The 24,219-nt window shown below is 37.6% G+C and overlaps 2 protein-coding genes across 4 annotated transcripts; one reads left to right on the forward strand and one right to left on the reverse strand.

The window, feature by feature from the left end:
- The first annotated feature begins 5,739 nt into the window (after positions 1-5,739).
- LOC131010525 (uncharacterized) lies at positions 5,740-18,625 on the forward strand. Of its 3 annotated transcripts, none has more exons than XM_057938087.1 (17): positions 5,740-6,451; positions 8,693-8,976; positions 9,279-9,356; positions 9,487-9,701; positions 10,923-11,015; positions 13,369-13,452; positions 14,412-14,528; positions 14,927-15,032; positions 15,128-15,187; positions 15,319-15,372; positions 15,923-15,980; positions 16,442-16,518; positions 17,070-17,140; positions 17,687-17,747; positions 18,044-18,103; positions 18,206-18,268; positions 18,344-18,625. In XM_057938087.1, exons 1-17 carry the CDS (start codon positions 6,283-6,285, stop codon positions 18,464-18,466), a joined length of 1,773 nt encoding a protein of 590 aa, XP_057794070.1. In that variant the 5' UTR covers positions 5,740-6,282; the 3' UTR covers positions 18,467-18,625. The 3 variants fall into 3 exon arrangements, 2 of the variants coding, with proteins under 2 accessions (XP_057794070.1, XP_057794071.1); XM_057938088.1 differs by lacking the exon at positions 5,740-6,451 and adding an exon at positions 7,806-8,192; XR_009096585.1 differs by lacking the exon at positions 17,687-17,747 and having other exon boundaries at positions 18,344-18,370.
- An 864-nt stretch (positions 18,626-19,489) lies between these two features.
- LOC131010526 (probable LRR receptor-like serine/threonine-protein kinase At2g16250) lies at positions 19,490-23,121 on the reverse strand. The gene is made up of 4 exons (XM_057938089.1): positions 22,633-23,121; positions 20,672-22,559; positions 20,460-20,590; positions 19,490-20,383 (listed from the first exon to the last, which is right to left on the reverse strand). Exons 2-4 carry the CDS (start codon positions 22,459-22,461, stop codon positions 19,788-19,790), a joined length of 2,517 nt encoding a protein of 838 aa, XP_057794072.1. The 5' UTR covers positions 22,462-22,559; positions 22,633-23,121; the 3' UTR covers positions 19,490-19,787.
- Between the last annotated feature and the right edge of the window lie 1,098 nt (positions 23,122-24,219).

A 24,219-nucleotide genomic window follows, 5' to 3' on the forward strand; every position in this document is an offset into this window, starting at 1 on the left:
AATAAATTAGGGGAAATAAAAAAAATATATATTTATCAGAGCGAGGTTTCGATCCTCGGACCTGTGGGTTATGGGCCCACCACGCTTCCGCTGCGCCACTCTGATTTTTGAATAAATTATCACTATCTAACATTTAGTATCAATTTTGCAACGGCAAGCACCACTATTTGTTTTCCACTTCTCTCGTTTTTGTAAGACCGATTCTCTTTTCTCTTTTAATACTATGTATTACTAGTATTAAAGCTGTTTTTCCCTTTGCATATTGAATGGTTCATTAAAAGTTACAATTTCCTTGATTTTAAAATCGTGGTTGCAGATTTGATTTTCCTTTTGATTTTTGAACATTGTCAAAGATGATCAATTTTTATTTCGTTGTGTGCACAAAAAGACTTGCATTTGAGAAAATCCAATATTGAATATTTTGCTAAATGTGAGCAATATAATATTTTTTGGACGCATAAGAAGACCATCACAAAAAAAATATCAATATCATATGTATTTTTTTGTCAAAGTTGAGTGACATAATATTTTGTTGAGCACATTAGAATACCTAATATAAATATTTGTTGAACCAGAATGACATACTTTGTTGTTGAGCTCGTGAGAATACCAACATTTGATTGAGAATACCTCTCATTGAGCTCCAAAGAGTAAAGATATCCAACAAAAAATATAATTGTTGGATGATTTCGAGGCATACCACGAAGGTAGCTTTAAGTATCACCATTAGATGATTTTGAGGCATACCACAAAGGTAGTTTTAAGTATCAGCATTGGGTGATTTTGATTTTGTTCCCTACAATAAACCCTGTCAACGAAGTTTGTCTAGCCCTGTCTATTTATGATTTTCCCTTCAACCTTGTAGCCCCGTATTCAGTAGCTGGATTTGGATGCTCTAGCCATGTTTCTTGACTAATAATTTTGAGTGCCCTGAAAGACCCTTTAAAATTCTTCCCTTAGATAATTTCAAGCCATACTACAAAGATAGTTTTAAGTGTCACTGTTGGGTGACTTCGAGGTCAAGACAGAAGAGGTCAAGACAAACTGAAGAACTCTTAGCAAGACGTGTAGATAAGATCCCTACAAATTCACTTGTGATAAGGGAAGATTCTGGATAAGATAAACATAGAAGAGTCTACACAAGGAAGGACTCTGGACAAGACGTGCTTGGCCAAGATGATGACGTGGTGGATTTAGTCCGAGTAAGGAATGGATAAGGGTGAACGCCTATTCTCCCTTAAAATCTGGAAGATGATATGCTTAACGTTTTTTTTTTTTTTATATAAGGATAGCAAGCGATATAAGCTTCAGACATAGTTCATGCAAATCTGGAGTCTAAGCATGATGAACTTAGACAAGTTCACCAAGTAACAGACTCTATCAAATCAATCAGCCCAAAGCTTTCGGCCTACTCCAAATCTCTCCTATAAATACCAGCTGCACATACACAAATTAGAGAGCAGATTTTAGAAGAGAACCACACCAAATCTCTAGCAATAGTTTTTTCGTTTTTGTTATGCCATCGGGGCAAGACATTAGTTTAGTTTAACGTATGTTTGTTGTTGGGGCGTTGGTGTTTGTTGTGTTATTATTTATGTTCAATAATAAGTTTTCATTTTATTTACTTAATGTCTTCATTTATTTTTGAGTTTGTTATTCCCTCCGTCTCACAAAAATATGAATATTTGTAAGAGGCACGAATTTTAAGAAATGTTAGATAAAAGTGTATTGTGAGTGAAAAATGGGTGCCACTTTATGTAAAGTAGAGATAAAAAGTAAAGGAATTGTGGTGGGGTAGTGTACGAAAATAGAAATGTTCATGTTTTTGTGAGACGATCCAAAATGGCAAAAAGTTCATGTTTTTGTGAGATGGAGGGAGTATTTATTTTATATCTAGTTAGGTTTAAAAATCTGGGATGTGCGTGATGATATGAATATAAACTCTTAAATAGCGAGGTTGTCTTGGGCGTGAGAATCTGCTTATGTGTGTTCCTGAAGTGCTTGACTTGATTCAAATATGGTCTAATACATCTTGATTAGTTAATTGATAACTAATAACTAATTAATTGAGTAAACCTAGATCACCAATGAATCGAGGTTATAGGGTGTGCAAGATCATTGCGCATTGGGAGTATTGTGGGTACAAGAGGTTGAAGTAGACTACGGTCTGCCTTTGTCAATATCAGATCTATCTAGGACTCAATACTTTTTGGTTTAATTGTATTTACTGAGGTGTCCTCGTGTGTAGTTGGTCAAGATGATTTTCTAACATAGGTGTTGTCATGCGTGGTTGGTCAAGATGGATTTTTGGCATACAGATCCCTTGTCTGGGCACAAACCACTAATGATTTATAACTGATAGATATACATAGTAGTGTACATCTTGACCAATTGACCGATCGAGTTTATATTTGTTGATTTATTGCGTTGCCCAAGTTCTCATTTTATTTTGATTATTTCTTTTAGTATTTTAGTTTTTCTCACTTGCTTGTGATACTGTCATTTGAGATCATAAAAAAGTTCCTTGTGATCAGGATATTACGTCCATCTTTTCTCCCTCTCTTTTTTGTGACCGTGACAAGAAATATAATCACACCAATTACACGTGGAATCGATCCTAACTTATCACTGACACTACGCTTGTCGTGAGCAAGGAGAATTATACACGAAGTTGAAACGACAGCTTCATTACGCTGTCGAGCTGCTATCTTTCTATCTCTTTGCCTATGATTTCACCCATATGTTACCGTCACATCGACAAAAGCTTTTTAATAGCTTATCTGACCATTTAACAATGATATCATATTCGCATTGTTTATTTAGATTGCATAGTTATTGTGCTAAGTATTACCTATAAGAATGAATGTAAACTTGTCTTCTTTTGTTGTCACTATAATTTGTACAAAAAAGTACTTTTAAGGTGTGTTTGCTTTTTATATCTCTAAATGGAGGGATATAAAAGTACTCTATAATATTGAAGTGATAATATTATCCCTCATTGAAGTGAAAATAATGAAGGAAAAATGATGAACTTCTCTTTTATCTAAAATATGAGAAAAGAAATAAGACATTTAGGGCGTGTTTGATATTGGCTAATACACTGTATTAGCTAATTTAGTACAGATCAGTCTAGTGTTTGGTATTATTTAGTAATAATGCGAATGACCCGGTTTAATCCCACGACCCAGTATTATTAATCCAGATTTCTTAGGATTAATAATACCACCTCCCCCCTAGGATTAACTTAAACCAGGATATTCTGTATTTAGTCATGATAGCAAACACCAACTCAGTATTAAACTATTAATAATCTGTCATTATCCACGCTAAATATCCTGATTACAAATTATCCTACATAATCCTTTACTGAAAATCAAACGAGCCCTTAAAGGCATAAATTTTTGTTATCCCTCGTTTTCTTAGGCTATGACTTCCACAATTATGTCATCTTCATATAATGTAACCAAAATTATGTAAACATGAGCCACAACCCCTAGCTAACTCATGTTCTTGCTCAATATGAAGTAGTTATATTGTGATTGATGTGATGTTCTTATAATTTTCTCAAGTGGACAGAGTTTCTCATTAGGGACAATTTGCGAAGTTTCGTACACAAATATGCAAACTCGGAGAAGCAATGTCTTGCGAGAGCAATAAACTACTATTGTGTTTTGTTTGTGCGCGAAAAAATAAGATTGTTGTATTTTAAAATTGAGTAAAATTTTGAAGTAGCCAAAATGAAGCATAAAACACAATTTATGGTCACACATTGAAAAAACACAAATTTTGGCCATTTTTATAGCTTTGGGACGTTTTTGCCCTTAATTGGGCGGACTGGGTAGGGTCAGGAGCGCGGGTCGCGTGCCGGGTAGGATCAGGCACGCGGGTCGGGTTAGGCACTTATGGCACTATTAGTGCCATAAGTGCCAACGAAATTTTTTTTTTACTCCCCCTGCCCTGTCTACCCCCCAGACCCCCGACCCCACCCACCCCCAAGCCAAAAAATTTTACTTTATTATTTTATTTTATGGCACTTATGGCACTAATAGTGCCATAAGTGCCAACGAAATTTTTTTTTACTCCCCCTGCCCTGTCTACCCCCCAGACCCCGACCCCACCCACCCCCAAGCCAAAAAATTTTACTTTATTATTTTATTTTATGGCACTTATGGCACTAATAGTGCCATAAGTGCCAACGAAAATCCAAATAAAATAAAGTAAAATGGTTTTTTTTAGCACTTATGGCACTAATAGTGCCATAAGTGCCAAACATGCAGAACAAATATAGAAACAACAGCATCATCTAAACCCTAAATGGAACATTTAAACCCTAAATGGAACATCTAAACCCTAAATGGATAATCTAAATCCTAAATGGAATATCTAAACCCTAGGGGAAGTGTTTAAAAAGTTCCTTTTGGCTTGGGGGTGGGTGGGGGGGGGGTAGGGTCGGGGGTCAGGGGGTAGGCAGGGCAGTGGGAGTAAAAAAAAAAATTATTGGCTTGGGGTGGGTGGGTGGGGGGATGGGTGGGGTTGGGGGTCTGGGGGGTAGACAAGGCAGGAGAAGTAAAAAAAAAAATTTTTTTTTGCTTGGGGGTGGGTGGTGGGGGGGTGGGTGGGGTTGGGGGTCTGGGGGGTAGACAAGGCAGGGGAAGTAAAAAAAAAAAAAAAATTTGGCTTGGGGGTGGGTGGTGGGGGGGTGGGTGGGTGGGGTCGGGGGTCTGGGGAGATAGACAAGGCGGGGGAAGTAAAAAAAAATTTTTTTTTTTGGCTTGGGGGTGGGTGGGGTCGGGGGTCTGGGGTATGGGGGTAGACAAGGCAGGGGAAGTAAAAAAAAATTTTTTTTTTTGGCTTGGGGGTGGGTGGTGGGGGGGGGTGGGTGGGTAGGTGGGGGGGGTGGGTGGGGTCGGGGGTCTGGGGGGTAGACAAGCAGGGGAAGTAAATTTTTTTTTTTTTTTGGCTTGGGGTGGGTGGTGGGGGGGGTGGGTGGGTGGGGGGTGGGTGGGTGGGGGGTGGGTGAGGTCGGGGGTCTGGGGGTAGACAAGGCATGGGTTAATCCCTAAATCTGGATCTGGGTCAAATGAAGTTGTTGGATCTATTGGGTTAAAGGGTAAATTAGGTAGAACACATAAAAGATGGCCAAATATTGATATTTTAAATTTTGTGGACAAAATTTAAGTTTCAATCACCAATAGAGCCATTCGGCCCTATTGTTTCTTTAAAATTTATATATATGTCCCATTTTTTATATTCTAATTTGACAATTTATAAGTCTACACTCAGTAAAAGTGAGATTATTTCTACATCAACTTATTCCACTTTTCAATTACTTTTTGTCTTAACATAAAAAAAAAATTGCTTTTTGTCTTTAGAGAAATATAATGACTTTGTAAAGTTACGAAACACTCATTTTACTTGTAGACATACAAAAAGTTATACTTGTAAAGTTATGAAACACTCATTCCTCTATTACCCAAAAAAAGAATTAAAAATACAAAAATTTATGTGTCATTGCGGTGCAAAGTTATGAAAGTGAAACACTCATTTCACTTGTAGATATTCTAAAGTTGTCACTTGTTACATAGGATTAGTGAAAATCTAATCACTGAGAGTATATATCCAATCTGTGTCAAAAGAAACTTGAACAAAATATCCTTCATGGGAATAAATACGAGAATATAAAAGGGATAATTGTAGATTATGCCAAATTAAAAACAAAATAAAGGAGAGAAAAATTCTCTTTATCCGTGGCCATAAAAATTAATTTGGATACACAAAATAAAAACATATTTTCCAGGCAGGAAATTAGCCTGCTGTCCCCATCAATTTGGCTAAAATACGCCTGTGCGTCTTCCTCACTACTCTTCTCCTCTTCCCAGCCTGTCAGTTTTTCCGTTACTACTCCAAATTAAAAAATATACAAGCACACAACACGTTCGCCAAAATTCCACAACCAAATTCGATTAACAAAATCCCAGAAGAATCCAAAATTCCGCCAACCACCGCCACGGCAGCACTTGAAGCTTACGACAGCGCCCACCATCCTCACCTCCTCGCTCCGCCGCCACGTGGCGCGCCATTCTGGAGCTGGTGGGAATTCGAATCGATCCGCTTTTAACCACATTGGGGATTGGTTTCGGGTGAATCTCCCCCCCATTTAATGCTCTCTGAGTTCGAGCGGCAACAGGGCGCATCGAATTCGAATCGTGTTCGGGAATTCGGTACTGCGGATTGGAATTCCTCTAATCCCGTTGAGGGGAAGAATGGCTATTTAATGCGAAGATGCGTATCATTAGAGGACGCTCTTTTTCATTTTACGTCTCCTTGTTTTCTGCTCCCTCCTCGTCTTCCTCCCCATTTCCGTCCAGGATTTTGCATTTTCATTCCCGTGGCTTTTGTTCTTCGATCTCCGATCGGTTTCCGAGTAGAAGGAAGGTCTATCGCAGCAGAGGTTTGTGTTAGCTCGATTGATTGTGTACGTGAGCGTTCCGTTTTTTTCTTCTCCCTTCTTCTTTATTACTTCGTGTATGTGTTTTAAGCAGGGGTTTATGACTGTACTGTAACTCTATGAAGTGAAAAAACACTTTTCTATTTTTTTTTTTAATTCTGGTTAATGAATCAAATTCTGCTTTGCAAGCCACCTTCTCTTTTAATTTCGACATGCATGGTTGATTCTTTTGAGAAGTTCGTGATTTATTATTTGTTAGATTTTGAAATGGACTATTTCTCTCTTTCTTTCTTTCCCGGCCATTTTTATGATTTGCAGACGGGGAAGTTGCAGGGTTTATATGGAAATAAAATAGGAAAGAAAAGAAATCGAGTGAAGAATATATGCAAAATTGTGAAATTAATTGCTCTTTGAACTGAGTGAGTGCAGCATTCTATTTTCATGAACTCTTTGATGTCTTTGGTTGCCAACATAACCATCTCCTTCGTCATAGTGCATAATGAATGGTAGTACATACCAAATATGAAAGTACTAAATTCATATAAGGACATGAATTTTTCCAAATTTTTTGGGGCGTAGGGGAGTCAGGGGGTGATGGCCTCCTTAAGCATAAGGTACGGAAGACCTTGGATTGAGGAGTATGTATGCTTTTTTGAAGATTAGAATGATATTGGAGGACTAACTCTTGGTGGAAGTCATCCGTGTAATGTGGTTTGCAAAGTAAATAGATTTTGAGTGTTTAGCTGCTTTTGGCTTTCTGAAATGCATGCATGGAGGGTGGGAAATGAATATATAGTGCATGTTTGAAGCTCAAATTGTATGGTTTTTAGACGCACTAATGCATGGCGATGCCATGCTGAATCAGATAAAATGGCTGGTGGTTTTGTGCTATAAATGCAAGCATTAATCCCTCATGTTGCAGTTTGGAAAGCTCATGCGCTGGGTTTTGAGTTTGATGAGTTTGGGCACTGGTTAGGGGGTGGGTTTGGGTATGTAACTTGAAGGGTCTGGTCAGGTGACGTGAATTGATATAATTGAAGCATAATAATTGACAGATAATCTGAAATAGTCGTGAGTTATCTTTTTATCGAGGTTTTGGCTTAGAATACTTGAGAGATAAACCCTTTAGGCATGACATTGTCTTTAGATAATTCTATTTTACCTTTCTGGAAGCATTTTGTTCAATTTGAGTGTTGTTCTCTAATTATTGTAACTCTCAATTTGTTATCCTGTGGACGTAGACTCGTTCTTAGCCAAAACCATGTAAATTTCATGTCATTTTGTTTTCTTTAGTATCAGTTTTGTCGTCATACTAAACAATTTAATGTTTGATTCTGTTGCTAGCCAGCCTTAGCCTAAGAGATAGCAGTCAGTGGGGTGTTTTACTCTCAACCATAAAATCAAAGTAGTCATTTCCTAATTTCTATGCTCAAAAGAGTAGTTAACTTAACCCAAAACCATGGTCAAAGGTAAAGGGTTAAGCCCCCTCTTATGTATCATTTCGCACTTCCATGTGGAACCGATGTGGGGTGTCCATCCCCCATTAAGACCGGACGTCCACGGATGGCTCTCACTCTGGGGAGCCTTTGATGGACCCAGGCAGGTTGCCTTCAAACCCCTGAAGTCGTGCGACACTCTCCCCAGATAGCCTTCTCCCGTAAACGTCCAGATCTGGCTGGTCGGATCAAATTGTTAAGCATATAAGTTAGGGAGCCCTAACTTAACCCAAAACCATGGGTAAAAGGTAAAGGGAGCCCTCTTATATACCATTCCACGCTTTCATAAATTAATGCTTTTCTCATTTACCTGTAGATGTTGTACAATTTCTTGGTTCACTTAAAGTTTATTGTTTTACCGATATTTATTACCCACATTGTTAGTCTAGCCAATAATGGAAAAAATCTCTATTGAGCATATAGCGATACATTTGTCCAATGTGAATTTCTCGGTTGATTGTTCTATTATTTATAAAATATGTGAATCAGTTTATTGTTGGTAATTTCGTGTCATTATGGAATTATCTAGAGCACATGTCAAGAACGGCAATTGGAAACATATGAAGTAACCTAGCAAAATATACTCGAATAAATATAGGACAGTTGACTGCCTTGATAGAGCTGACCTGCTATGTTCAAATTTGCGTTTCAGAGTACAAATAAAGTGGTGTGGACTGTGGCTTGGATGATAAATCTATGTCTGATTTGAATACCTATAATTATATTATACTTTTCTTTTGTTGCACAGAGGAGTCAAGTAAAACCATGGACAGCAAAATAATGCAGTTTGAGAGGACTAGCTCCGGCGAGGTTGATAAACACCCTTGTGTGTGGTCTTCTCCTGAAGGAGGACAAATGATTGACATAGGAAAGCAGATCTTCTGCAATAGATCTCTAAACATGCGTAATATAGTTGCTGTCGGATTTGATATGGATTATACGCTGGCGCAGTATAAACCAGAGACATTTGAATCACTTGCCTATGAAGGCACAGTAAAAAAGCTAGTTCATGATTTGGGATACCCAGCTGAGGTTAGTATTTTCCTATTGTAACTGATCTTGCTTTTCTTATTTTAAGTAGTTGGATAATGGAAGTAATTGATTTGAGTAATGTTATCTTTAGTATAAGATGTAAGTCAATCTTGCTAAAATTGCGATTTATTTTCCTGTCCCAGTCCAGGCTCCAAACTTATGGAAGTAATAGAAATAAATATTAAAAGACATTGTACCAGGATATGAGAATAATGTTATTCCTATCCAACTTGTGCTTGATGTGAATCATTATACTTTGGACTTGAGGATCTATAACATTTTAACTCAATTGGCTTGTGTAGCTGCTGGGTTGGTCATTTGATTGGACTTACATGGTCAGAGGACTGGTCCTAGATAAAAAGAGAGGCAATATACTGAAGGTATGTGTTTCTGAGTTGCACTTTTCATAAGTTTCCAAAGGTCTTCCAGAAATTCTTCTGCAATGAACTCTATTCTAATTTGATTCTTGTTTCATGTATTTATGAAATTGTTTGTTTGGTTCTGCGATAGATGGATCGGCATAAGTATGTAAAAGTAGCTTATCATGGATTTAGAGAGCTGTCAAAGGAAGAGAAAGTTGCTACATATGGGAGTACATTAATCCGTGATGCATTTGATGAGCCTGAATATGCTTTAATTGATACCCTTTTCTCCCTGGCTGAAGCTTACTTATTTGCACAACTTGTTGACTTCAAGGACAACAACCTGGGCAAAATACCTGCAGAGTAAGAGACCTACAACACACTTCTGTTTTAATCCATTATGTACTGTAGTTAGTCCCCTTACTGTCTTGACCATATGATGCTGTAACAAATTCAAGCAATGCTGTGAAGTTCCTCTAAAGAAGTCACAGACTCACAATACCTGTATTTTGGATGAATTCGGGCATCCTAATTTCATCCGTTATCTTTACTTGAACAGTGAACTTTTATGATTCAACTTTTATTTGAATTTTTCTGGACTGTTGGATTATATGAAAAATACTTTCCCTTCTTGAAGCTATCAACGTAATGGCTTATATACCTATTCGGAAACAGTGTTACTGTTCATGATTTCTTGGTAATAAGCAGTCTAAAATTGGCTTTAGATCGCCAGTAAAATAATGAGGCTGACTTTAATTCTAGTTCTATTTTCATCTATATTCAACATAGTAAAGATTATTCTTTTTAGTTCTCATATTGTGTTTGTTTCATCCGCACAAGTTTGTTCTTGCGGGTTCCGATCATGAGGATAAAGTTAATAGTAAATGATTTATGCTATACTTGCTACCAAATAAGTTACCATCTGTGTCATAAAACTGTCACGGGTGTATGATAATTCATCTGGCTAATATTTATGTTGAGAAGACATATACAAGATTTTCTACAAATTCTAGGAGAATAATTATTTGAAACTTTTGCGATCGATTTAAAATGTCTAGAAAAATTTATATTGGAGATACATCAGTTTGGAACTTTAACAAGTGGATTACACATATGTAGAATACATCTACAGTGACACCATACTATAAAAGATCTGGCAAGATTGATTTTACATGAAAAAGAAACTTATGTGAGATGATGAACTAAGATAATACGACTGAATTTTAATAATACTTTAGTAAATGAAGTAATATTTTGTAAAGATATGCATTAAAATGGTATTACTTTGTTGTAAAAAATATTACTATTGATATTCAAAATATTGCTTGGATCTTTCTGTCTCATGGATATTTTCTGCAAGATTGTCTCATGATCATGAGACCTACTTAAAATGCTCTACTGTTCTCTACTTTTGTAATTTTGATATACAATGCTGATACCATGAAGAGAAATATCATTGGATAGTAGAGACTAACCAGTTACGCTGCTGACTACACATAACAAGAATGCTTGCAGCCTTCATATAGTTAGAGATTCAACTTGTACTTGTTCTATTCTCATCCTTGCCATGTCATGACCTTGCAGCTACTCTCGTATGTATAAAGATGTTCGAGCTGCAGTTGATCTGTGCCATCGTGATGGGACATTGAAAAAGATGGTTGCAAAAGATCCTCAAAGGTAATTAAAAGGTCATCCATTTGCCTTATAAGTGCAGAGTTGTCGTGTATTTTTCTTTTGAACTAGAACTTGGAAAGAAATGTTGACTGAACTGCCAAAATATTTGGTTTGATATTTCTTACGAGTCCTGAGGTTTCCTCTTTCATACGCATTCCTTCTCATGAATTTCTCCTATGGTTTTACCTTCTTAAACGTCTGACAATAAATGCATGCACGGAACTGTTCGTATTACCTGCTCAGCCTCTTGTATCATTGAGGGTAGAAATATTATATATTCTACTATGTGATCTTTCAAACATTAAATGAAGTGGGCCTCTCATGAGGTCTTCCGTTTAGCATTAAGAGTAGTGCAAAGTCACCCTCAGGCGCCAACCACCCTATTGTTAACGACGTGCTCATTTATTGGGTATCATCAGCATTTATGAGCCCCACAGTCATATCTACTTCTGTTGCAATTTTGCAGCTGTCGTTCTTTTTATTCTTGCAAATGGATTTTGCAGCAGTACTATTATCTTTTTTAATTTTTATTTAGTAGTTATATTTTTATTTTATTTTTTTGATATGGAGGCTTGACTTTCGCCCATCTTGATTCTCAGTGTGCCTTATACTCATCTAGAAAAAGACAAAATTCTTCCCGAGCTTTACAAATTATGATTATTTTCTATCATAGAGAAACTATATAAAATTTCTCGATAGAGCAAACCTTCCATTATCTATAGAATAATCCATCTCATTTACGCATGCTTCACTATATTTCTCAAAATGGTGTTAACTTTAACCATGTCATTTGTAGAAAATTGCTATCTTGAATCTCTCTCTAGCCTACCTGAGAGCACATTGATGTAATATGAAGATTTAAACTGCCACTATAAAACCACTATCATATAGACAGATCCATGTCTACTTTACAAATTGCAATATCATTGAATTGCTATGACAAAGGAATGATAGAATAACAATGTCAAAATGTAATATCGAAAGCCAGATGATTAATTGATTAGTGAGAGGCATGTCTCGAACTAGTGTGATACCATTATTTTGGATTTGGTTGATATATAAGAGCTTACACATAATCATTTAATTGATACGGATGTTGATGCCTTGATTCATGACTTTCATTTGATTCATTTGAACAATGATTTAAGATAAGTGGAAATTGTCACTTAGTTGCATCATCAGTTATTTTTGGATGTATTTTTCATTACATCACGCAACAACAGAAAAGTTATTTTGTCTTGATTCTTGAGTTCTTTCATTATTTAAACTTCATTGCTGCATGGTACATAGATGAATTGTGGATGTTGTTCCTTTGTTTGTGAAGAATTTAATGCAGGGTGTCCGCATCTATATTTTAGATTCTCTTCTCAATGACTATTTTATTTAACAAAAGGTTAGTAAATGTTTCTAAACGCTAAGTGAAATAAATTCAGATATCTTGTTCTATAATGGGACTTAAGAAGGTCAAGTACTATGAATGACGTCATGATTATTCAAAATACACATCTTCAATTACTTCTGATGAAAGACTAGTAAATGCTTTTGAATACCAAATGAAATAAACCTGAATATCATGAACTTGGTCTATATTGAATCTTATAAGGTTGAGTTATGAACGGGTCACGATTGTTGAATATACATATAATAACCCAATGACAGGAAACTATGAGCTGTCATTCGGTTAAAATTACGCCATCTGACCCACAAAAGCTGTCACCTATTCATTTTTTGTCCGTTCAAAGATCATAATCCTCTTTCTTTTGTTCGAGTTATATTAAATTTTCTTTTTCATAATATACCCACATTCATGATCTGTAAAGTTAACAATGTTTCATTTTTTATGAGCAAATAAGGGTATAATAGGGAGTTTGTGTGTCCATTTACTTTTCTGAATACATTCATTCTTAATCCATGTGAAAAGAGAATAGGGAGTTTTGCAGGATGGAGGGAGTACTTATTGTCTTCAAATGCTAGATTTCAATATTCATCATAAGTCATTAAATACAAACTATTGTTGTCATTTAATTTTTTTGACTTGATTGTTTAACAACTGTATTTTTCAGTTCGTATCAAGTTACCTAGTTAGTGTTTTTGTGAGTTTACATAGACACACTATCTCTTATGTTTTTCTCAAGTTACTCTGTGGATGCTTGTGTAAGGTTACACAGATGTGATCATGCAAAGGCTTTTCATAATTTACATAACTGTTGTTCTCGTATTCTGCAATCTAAAATATGTACTTGGTTATCTCACCTTTGGACTATTGCTTTAGTAGTTTTTCTTTACTGGTGCCAAATTGTCTGCCCAGATTCTTTGACCATAAATCTTAACTTTGAAATCATGCTTATCTACTCAGATATATCAACGAGGACTCCTCAATTGTTCCCATGCTAAAGATGCTTAGAGATTCTGGCCGTGCTACATTTCTGGTGACAAACAGGTAAATGAACCCCTTGGTTTAAACATCATGGAGACTAATGATGTATGTTTTATGAAATAAATGTTATAGTGCTCCAGTCATGGTCAGGAGTAGATTTGATAGGGTTGGAGAATGGAATGTTGAGGGTTATAATTTATTTTTTGCGAGACCGGTGCCACCTTTGACCGACAATGGTCAATTCCTGCAAGATGATAATAATAAAAGGGGATGGGTAGTCAATCAAGATTGGTAGATTTGCAATAAATAGAAATAGCATATAATGAGAACGGGAATATAGCAATAAGGAGAAGGAAAAGGAGAAAGAGATGAGAGTCAGATTGAATGATGACTAGTAGGGTTATATTATTTTTGACTGATTAGTTTTAAAATTTCCTTTATTGTATAAGAGTAGTTTCTTACAAATGAATGAAAATAGTTAACCAGACTCAGTGCTTGACTAAAAATTCCTCATTACTTATACAATAACATATATATGCACTATGTCGTGTATTTTTTATACAAACATATTCTATATTTATCATATTATAGTTCTATAATGTTCCTTGTCAAGAAAAAGTACAAGTACTAGTTTTGATCTCTTTGCTTCCCATACTAGAACCATTTCCTGTGAAGTTGCTCCCAATTTATGTCAGTTAGGTCCATCTTAAGGATTACCTTAACCCATTATGCTGCTTATGGGAAAGTTTCCAATTGTAGGATGGGGGAGTTCTTCTGATAGTAATTGAAATAAATATGGACGATATATGATTTGATATTTATGAGTTTATGTCTTAGGTTATCAAATGCTATGAATTTCTGCCCAAATATGTAATGCCTTTTAATCTTGTACAGATTATGGAAAACTGGGATCTATTCTCTATTATCCATAAGGACCATAACAAATGTTTGTTGAGACTGATTCTGCCATATGAATTTATATCATGATGATGTCTGACTATTTTTCTTCTTTTATTCTGCAGCTTATGGGATTATACAAATATTGTAATGAACTTCCTCTGTGGGCCAAGACCAGTGGATGGTTCCTCTGCTTTGAATTTTGATTGGCTTCAGTATTTTGATGTTGTTATTACTGGGAGGTTGTAAGCTTTCCTTTATTCTTGAAAAGTTCTAACATTATCACACACTCTATATGAGTCTTCTTGTTTCTGTATTGCCAACTTTCAGTGAAGTGTGCTGAAATTTCATATTTACATTCTTAACCATCTTTGGATGACTTGATGTGGTTATTTGAGGTATTGTGAGTCGGTGTTTGTGGATAGGATGTATTTAGCTAAGTTCTATGACTTTCTTGAAGTCTGTATTCTGCCATAACACTGATTTTTTTTTTTGAGTGCATATTATATATTTTATTGGTCATATTTCATGGCTTAATCATGTGCTAAAGTCTCTGGTGATGGATAAATGAGCTGAAAGTTCTCTTGGCTATCTTGTGATTTCTTCTGACATTACATGTTATTACTTATATTTCCAACAGTGCAAAACCAAGTTTTTTCCATGATGAAAACCGTGCCAATCTTTTTGAAGTTGACCCGGAGTCGGGTATGCTTCTTAATACAGATAATGGAACTCCTATGCCTCAGGTTAGTTTACATCTTTATGATCTTACCTTAATAAACAGGTTATTTTGTTTGACTCCTGGCAAGGCTGATTAACTTTTCTATTATTGATTAACCAGGTAGATTCTTCTCTAAGGTTGCCATTGAAGATCCTGGATAAAAGCTGTCAAGTTTTCCAGGTATCCCTGTACCGTAAGGCTACTGTTAACATGTGCCCCCTTGTGAAAGAAGAAAAGAATCATAAACCATTTAGTATATACCTTGATACCATTCAATTCTGCTCACTAATTGAATGGATTGACACTTTCAGGGGGGAAATGTCGGCCACCTGCATAAATTGTTGTCGATAGAGTCAAGCTCCCAGGTACTTCCTTCTGTATGGACGTCCACTTTTTAGGCCCTGTCAAACTTATTCTCTTTCTAGGTCCATAGAGTCAAGCTTTAATGGAGAATACACCTTTGGACATACTAGTTTGTAGGATATGCATGGACCATTAGTGCTACTTTCTTAAAATTGTGGCTTACAGAAAGATACCAACCGTGCTTAATATGAGACAGAAACTAGACTGTATGATGTTAATAATACATGAAAAACTGGATTTCAGTTAAGTTTGCCGTTTCTTCTATGAGATAAATGCGTACATTCTGAAAGTTGTTACTAGTTTTTCATTCGTCATTTTTTTCTCACTCTTTTAAAGACCGATACTATGTGTAAAGGAGGAACAATGCCTTTTTGCTAGTAGTCTTTCTTTCTCATTGATGCTGTATGGAGGAATGGTACCTTTTCTTAGTAGTCTTCCTTTGCCCATTGATGCTGAGTATGGAGGAATGATCATTTGTTCATTGTTGTGCTTGGATTTTTCTGTGGTTTTCATTTTTTAGAATATTTCAACAACTTCCATCTAATATTTTAGGTACTTTATGTTGGAGATCACATATATGGAGACATTCTGCGCAGTAAAAAAGTTCTTGGTAAATCATCTATCATCTTCTTCATTTTCATAATAAGGATTTTTTGGGTTTTTGTATTCATATTGACTTCAATGCATTTGCTTAATCTAGATTCATTGTGAAAGGAATAACATTTATAATTAATTTATGCTGAAATAACAACATTTTGTTTGAATCTTGCAAGTGATGCCATCTATTTTTTGTGATGTGAGGTGTTGTTCTAGTGGTGCCTAGCTAGGGCTACTTCATTTTGTCCTCAGGAGAATGTTGGCCGATGGTCATATTAGCCTAAAATAACGAATTGCTATGTTCAGATCTAACTTGGAATAAGAGTTTTGTGATAAGCAGTATATCCTCCACCCTTTAGTTTCATTAACCTCAGATGAGTTTGTTGGTATTTAATAAAGAAGCATATAATTTAAGGATGCTGATATATTATGTTAATTTCTGAAGTTTGATTCAGCAACATTATTATTTTGTAGGATGGAGAACAATGCTTGTTGTTCCAGAGCTTGAGAAGGAAGTAGAACTTCTCTGGACATTAAGAGAGACTCGCAAGGTATATATCCCTCTACTGGTTTTGGCATATGGCGCATATCTTATAGCTGCCATAACTTGTTAAGTGATTTGCTAACCACTATGATAATCAGTCTGTGATGGGTATAAATGCCTTGCCTATCTTTTGAGGTTGTAAACTATCTATATAGATGAAAGACTGGGTTTTTATGCAATCAATGATCTCTCTCTGCAATAGGCCCTTAAAGTTACAAAGAATATCTCACATTTGGAGTCCATCCTTTAGTAATCAGATTATTACAAAACTGCCATGAAAAGATTATTGTTTTATTCTCTTTCGGCAGGGTAATGCTCAATGTTCATTTATTGAAGAAATTATCGTATTTATTAGAAAAATCTATATTCTGTACAAGCTAACTAATGGTGGAAATGACATTATTTATTTACTTCATTTCTCTAAGCTTCAAATGCTGTGAGAAACTAACTGCTGAATATTTTGATGTTTCTTTCTAGCTCTGTTATGTCTACGATCGTAAATTATAAATGTTGGCTCTTGATTCTGTACATTTTCACCTCATGTTTAATTCTCTCTAGGAACTTCAATTGTTGAGGAATAAGCGTGACCATATCGAGGACCAGATTCATCATCTGAAGTGGTCTCTCAGGTACTTACATCTTGGCTCTGCCCCTTTTTACTTTCTGGTTTTCACGCCAATGATATTATGTGTCTGGAATTGTCATTGAAGCGTACAAACTGCTAAGCTGCTGATAGGTGATAGAGTCACGGGTATAGAGAAAGCTAATTCAGTGATGACCTGTTTCTACAATATATAATTTCCTATCCTATTTTAGTGATGAAAATTCAATGTGTATAATCAACTATTTCCTATGGACTCTGGACACTCCAGCACCAGGTTGGATTGTTTAGATTTAACTGAATAGGGACTCAAACCGACCCTGAGCAACCTTCTGTCACTCATGCTACCTAAATGTGTCATGGTGTTGGTCCTCCGAGTTCACGGGTTGCTAACAATAGGACTCCGTACTGCAGTGCTATACCCACCCATCTTATTCAAAATATGAATCATATTAAGAAAGCTTGTCTATTCTTATGTTTTCAGTTCTCAAAACAAATAAGTACGCACAGCATTTTGAACTTAGATCATCTCGAGCTTATATTTAGATACCTTTTCCCCATGCTCTGTGATCAGATTTGATGGCAAGAAGTCCGTGAATAATGAAGACATACTTTCTGAGCTAGATAAATTGGAGGTTAGTACTGCTCCGACATTTCATCTTGCAATCAATATACTCAGACAAGGATATTAATTATCTGGAGACATTGTGTGCTTCTAAACTGACATAGTGTAATCATCAACTCAAAGGCAATAGCTTGTGGATTTACACTTTAATTTATTTGGGTCGTCAACCTCACAAAATATTCCGCCTTCACTATTTTGTATATATTATCTCCTATAAAATGTTGAAGAGTTAATTAGAAGTGTTCTGTATGCTCAATCAACTTCAAATATCTCCCTGGACCTTATGAAGAGTTGGTTTTATGACAGTGTGAGCAGGAGCGAGCACGGCTGAGTCATCAACAAGCGCAGCGAGTATGCCATCAAAAGGTAAGAAGTGATAACCAAGAAGCATAAATAGAAATCTATCTTGAATATTCCTTGTTATCTGCCACCACTAGAGTGTTTAATCATTTGATCAATATTTCTCAGTTCCATAAGGTATGGGGACAGCTGATGAAGACCGGATATCAGAATTCTCGCTTTGCCCATCAGGTGAGTCTAAATATCCGTTTAAACTACTCCCCGTTACGAATGATTATTGGTACTCACTTGCTAATGCTTGTTTAGGTGGAGAGATTCGCTTGCCTGTATACTGGCCAAGTCAGTAATTTGAGCCTTTATTCACCCGACAAGTACTATAGGCCAAGTGAAGATTTCATGCCTCATGAGTTTGATATCCTCTCCCTCTGAAGATATCTCCATGCTGTTCAATATGGAATCGACTTGTATGAAGGTAGTGGCCATTGTAGACTATTCACCCCATAGAAGTTGTAAATCATTATGATAGTCCCCAAATTTCAGTATCAACTCTTTGCTTTTGTGTCAATAAAAACTAGTTTTATACTGCAATGCTAGACTACAGTGTTCACATAGAAATAAATGTATTACGGTGTTGACTTAAGCCAAGATTCTTCGACTGCAACGAAATATAGCAAGCAATATAGAGCTTAATTTCCAGAGTTTGCAACGACTCCAAATTTTGTTGTTTGACTAAGCTTATTTTAAAGAGCTTATAAGATGTAGTTTCATAAGAGCTTATAAGTTATCAAAGTGTTTGGATAATTGAGTTTATAAGCTAGAGAGAGAATTTTTAGTTAGAAATAGAAAATTGAAGACAGATGCATTGTTGAATTATTTTTGTAAAATGAGTGTTGCTTATAAGATAATAAGAAAATAAGTTGGGTAGATGAACTAATTTTTTAGGGAGCTTAGAAGCTCTTAGAGTTTATTTTCACAGCTTATAATCTTTTTAGGAGTTTATTTTGCCAAACACTTTGAAGGAGCTTGTAAGCTTCTAAATAATTTATAAGTTGTTAAAGAGCTTATAAGCTCAACCAAATACCCTCTTAGTTTCTACATTTTAAGGTGAGATATTTGCGTTCTAATAATGTCTTGATTTCTTGTAAATTCGACCAATCTACCTTGCTACCAATTTCCTCGTCAGATGTTTAGCGATTGAGTAATTGATTTAGGAGTGGCAATGCTGAATTCTAGTTTTATTGATGGTTCGAGTTGCAATTCCAAAGATTTGGTGATGAAATAGACAGAAGAGGAGGATGATTCAGACAATGGGCTGCAAAGGTCCTCAATCATTTTTTAGTTTCGACATTGAATAAATTTAAGCTCCAACCTCGTGCAAACAAATAAAAATAGAATGGTCGAATTTGTAACAAGTTGAACGATTGCGTCTAATTTATAACATGGCCCAAAGTCTAAAAATTAAAGGGCAATAATCTGTTTATAATTTATGGTATTTACTGGATGAGCATCCGAGTCTCAATCATCCACCCTTTTAAAAGAAACAAAAGAGGGTAGTGATTTGTAAGACTCAGGGATGGATGCAGGCTACTTGAAAAGTTCTCAGATCAAAACTTTTCTGAGACTAATAAATCGACTTATGCAGGCTCCTGTACAAATAGAGCAAAACTATAACAGCTCCTATCCTAGAGTAACAAATCTCTCTCTCACACACTCATTAAATAACTATTAGTAATACAAACATGACACACCCTCAGTTGCCACTCTCTACATCTTGCATCTCTAGTGGTTGTGGGAAGACATCGCTCGACGATCTTTTATGCGAAGACGAGTGGTCGTTCGTTCCACTACCACGAGACCCTGCTCTCTCGGTCTGCCTCAGGCCCCCGATGATCTCCTTGTTCGTTTGGCTCGACATGTTGGAGCTGTCCGAGGAGCTATGATGCCAGCTACCGAACAAAGCAGCTGTCCACGACTGCCTAGACGAACCTCTTCTCAGCCTCCCGGAGCTGAAATTCTCGTCCCTCACCACCTTGAACGGATTCTCCAGCGCTTTCACTACATGCCTCATTGAAGGGCGTCGCGAGGCCTTGGGATTCAGGCACGACTTAGCCACCACCGCAACGGCCCATACCTCCTCCAGAAGATCCTCATCTACTATAAGAGATTGGTCCACAATCTTATGCACCATTTCCTTGTCGTAGATGCTGATGAATGGTAAGTTGCTGTCCAGCCATTGCTGTGCATCAGCATCACTCATTGTGCTGATCCCAAGCTTCCCAGTCACCAGCTCAAGCAACACTTTCCCCAAACAGTACACATCGTAGGCACACGTAGTAGACGACGATCCTGCCAAACTTTTACACATCAGATACTTGAAATGATCACATTATCAACAACTTCAAACTCGACTTCAAACTCTTACCGCATCTACCAGAAGTCAGCCTCGACACCACATTCTGATGATTATTGGCTCCTGAAACACAAGCTTCACTGAAACTCCCAAGCCGAACCTCATACTTGTCATCGAGAAGGATGCTACTAGCTTGAACATCTCTGCATAACACAACAAAATTGATGTCAATTAATTGTCTTCGAAAACCAAGTTATTTGATAGGGTGATGATGCATTCAGTACCTATGAACAAGAGGAGGAGTGCACTCATTGTGCAAGTACGATAATGCCTCTGCAGCTCCTATCGCGATCTTCAGCCTCGTGATCCAATCCAAGGACTGCAGCCCTTCCTCTGAACTCGTCAGCCTATACAAAGCATTCGACAAATCCCCATTCGGCATGTATTTGTAGACAAAAAACTTCACATTCTCATCGTCCAAGCAGTGCCCTACAAGAGGCACCAGCCTTTGGTGCGCCGCCTTCCCAAAAAGCTCCAGCTCCGCCACGAACAGCTCCCTTCTGATGGACTGCAGATCCACTTTCTTCACGACTGCAAGCTCCCCGCCCTCCAGCCTTGCACGGAACAGGCATCCCGAATGCCCCTGCTTTATCAAGTTCTCGTTACTGAAATTGCTCGTTGCCACGAGCAGCTGCTCGAATGTGAACGACTCCCCCAAGCTAGACAAGTCTGTAACGAACTTGGGAGGCTGCTCAACGTCTCTACTCTGCGCTTGCTGATTACTACTCCGAGCTCTGCGTGATCTCAGAAGCACCAGCAATGCCGCTACAACAAATATGAAGATTAAACCAATCCCACCAAAAACTCCAATCATAACATAAAACAGCCTGCTTCTGCTCTTCCTCCTTGGCTCCATTAATGTTGGTGGCATTGGTTGTTGGCCATCACTATCACCATCATCATTGTCATAGGGTATACCTACACCCTTGTAAAACTCGGTACAGTTCTCCAATTTCCTCTGCTTCTGTATACTCGAAAAGCAATTATTTGAGAGGCGAAAGCGGCTCTCAGTAGGCGCTTGCCCTCTGAAATAGTTGCTGGACAGATCGACTACAAGAGCATTTCCAAACCTGGAGCTCACATTTCCATAGAAGCGATTGTCAGAGAAGTTGAAGAAGACTGCAGCAGTGACATTGAAGGAAGCAGCGTTGCCCGGGAAGAGGCCGGTGAGATTGTTTCTAGAAACATCTAGATACTTCAAGCTCCTCAACCCTCCCAGCTCCTGAGGTAGCGCCCCGCTCAAGTAATTGAATCCGAGATCAAGCTGTTCCATCTCTGAGAGATTCGCAATCTGAGAGGGAATCGATGAACTCAAACTGTTTCTGCTCAAATTCAGCTGCTTGAGCTTAGAAAGCAAAACGAAATCAAGCGGGATCGCGCCGGATAAATAGTTCGACGACAGGTCGAGATTGGTGAGATTCCGAAGAGAAGAAATCTCTTCGGGAATTTGCCCTGTCAGTGAATTCTGAGAAAGATCGAGAACTGACAACGACTGCAGCTTCTGCAATGCAATTGGCATGTTGCCGGTGATCGAATTGTTCGACAAATTCAACCACGTAAGACTGCTCAAACTCCCAAGAGATAATGGAATTGGGCCAGTAATCGAACTCGAGCTAAGATCAAGAGATTCGAGATTGCTCAGCTTTGTGCCTAACCAGTCCGGAATCTGCCCCGGCAGCAAAAATCCAGACGAATTCAACGTTGATAGGAAAGGAAAATTCTGTAACGAATCAACAGCAAACCGTGGATTTTTTTTCCCTTGGTTACTTCTCCTCAAACCGGATAGTTTAATCGCGGTTACGCGACCGTTTCGGCACTCAATTCCCGTCCAATTCAGACAGGGATTGGTCTTCTTATGCCAGTTCTTAGCTGAGATTCCGAGCGAGGAGCGGAGATCGAGCAATGCCCGGCGCTCGGTGGGGGAGGTCAGCCGTGGAGGGGACTGAGCCGCCGCCGAGCTGAGCAGCAGGGCTAGTGGTAGCAGTAATAGCGGAAGCTTGAGATGTGGTGCCATGAATTGGAATCTCAATCATCAACTGAAATGAGGCGGCAACATAAATATATGGATGAGTGCGGTTTGTGTTGTGGTGGATTGTTTGTTTCAGCTGTCCGCTGCGAGAAATAAAAGTTATGAGAAAAGCAACGAGACGAGCAGGTTGCAGCATGTCGACGTAAATATGCATACCTCGATGATGATCACGAGCTTTGGTTCTTCATCTTAATGCACGATTTTGCGAGTCGAGCGGAGAGAGAGGCTATTTTGGTGGATGGAAAAAAGCGGAGGGAGTGAAGGCATTAATGGCGAAAAAGGGTAGTTTTCAACGGCCACAACCGTGCGCAACTAATGTGGTTTTCATGGCAGGGAAGGGGAGCTATTTAATGTAATGAATGGAAAAAGGACTGAGCTGACTCTTCTGCGGTGAAGCGAGCAGCTTGCTTGATCGGACTGCTTTTTTTTAGTGCCGGAAGGTTGTGGCGGCGGGCGGCGATGAGTGGTGCTGAGCAGCTTCCTGCTAAATTAGATAAGAGGTGGAAGGAAGGAACCTATAAATAAATCGTGCGGAAAATATGAGTATGTCTTTTACCAAATAATTTCATTAGTTATAAAATACACCAAATTTGTTCCGTACTTGATTTTGTATACAAACTCAGCTGGAATCGTCAGCACACCGCTCGCATACAAAACTGTGTAAATGGTCTCGGATTTTTAATGGATGGACTTAAGAAGGGTTCAAATTAAAATAATAAAAATAAATAATTTTAATTAAAATAATTTTTTTTAATTATATATTAATTTTTTAGTTATGAATTTGAATTTTTAAACTAGAATTCACAACCAAAATTAATTTTAGTTGTTATTTGTAATTTTAAAATTCGAATTCACAATCAAAACAACTAATTGTGAATTTGAGCTTTAAAATTCATAACCAATACTAACGATTCAGTTGTGAATTCATCGAGCTAGTTATGAATTCAATAACACTAACAGCTCAAACTCACTTCCACAATAATTTAACAGCACACAACAAATATTTGATTAAATTTAGGGTAAATGTCACTTTTTGTCCCATCGTTTGGCCGAATTATCGATTATATCTCAACTTTTCGATAATATTTAATTGGTACTCAACTTATCAATATTTTTTTAATTGTGTTCCCGTAAAAAATTTCTGGCGCCAAGAAGTTGACCTGGAACACCGGAAACTTATTACGTGGAATTATTAATCCACTTCGAATTGCCACGTTTATTATATTTTAATAAAAAAATTCACATAATCCACGTCACCCTCCTCCTCTCTATCTACCCCTTCTTCTCCACCTTCGACTCCCTCTTCTCCGCCACCAGCATCGCCGCCGATCTCGTCTCCCGCTCATCCCTCACTGCCTCTCGATCCCCTTTTCCTCTTCCCCTAACAGAAAGCAAAATCCCAAAGAAATTCAAACCTCACTTCATTCGATGGGAAATTATTTTATTGGAGAAATCTTATCTTCTCTCTCCAATCTCACTTCATTCGATGTCTCCTACAACAATCTGTCCGACGTCGTTCCATCTCTTCTATCAAAGAAATTCAACTCCACCTCCTTCGCCAACAACATCTAGCTATGCGGCTACACCATCTCAACGTTGTGCCCATCGCTTGAACCCTCATCTCCATCGCAACCGCAGCCGAAGCGCCACCGCCGGGAGCTCAGCACCAAGGATAATACTTATTGCAGCTGGAGCCCTTCTACTGGTTTTACTAATCCTCAGCTGCGTGTTGCTCTGCTGCTT

This window comes from Salvia miltiorrhiza, chromosome 2 (assembly GCF_028751815.1).
Source record: "Salvia miltiorrhiza cultivar Shanhuang (shh) chromosome 2, IMPLAD_Smil_shh, whole genome shotgun sequence".
In the NCBI taxonomy this organism is placed as follows: Eukaryota; Viridiplantae; Streptophyta; class Magnoliopsida; order Lamiales; family Lamiaceae; genus Salvia; species Salvia miltiorrhiza.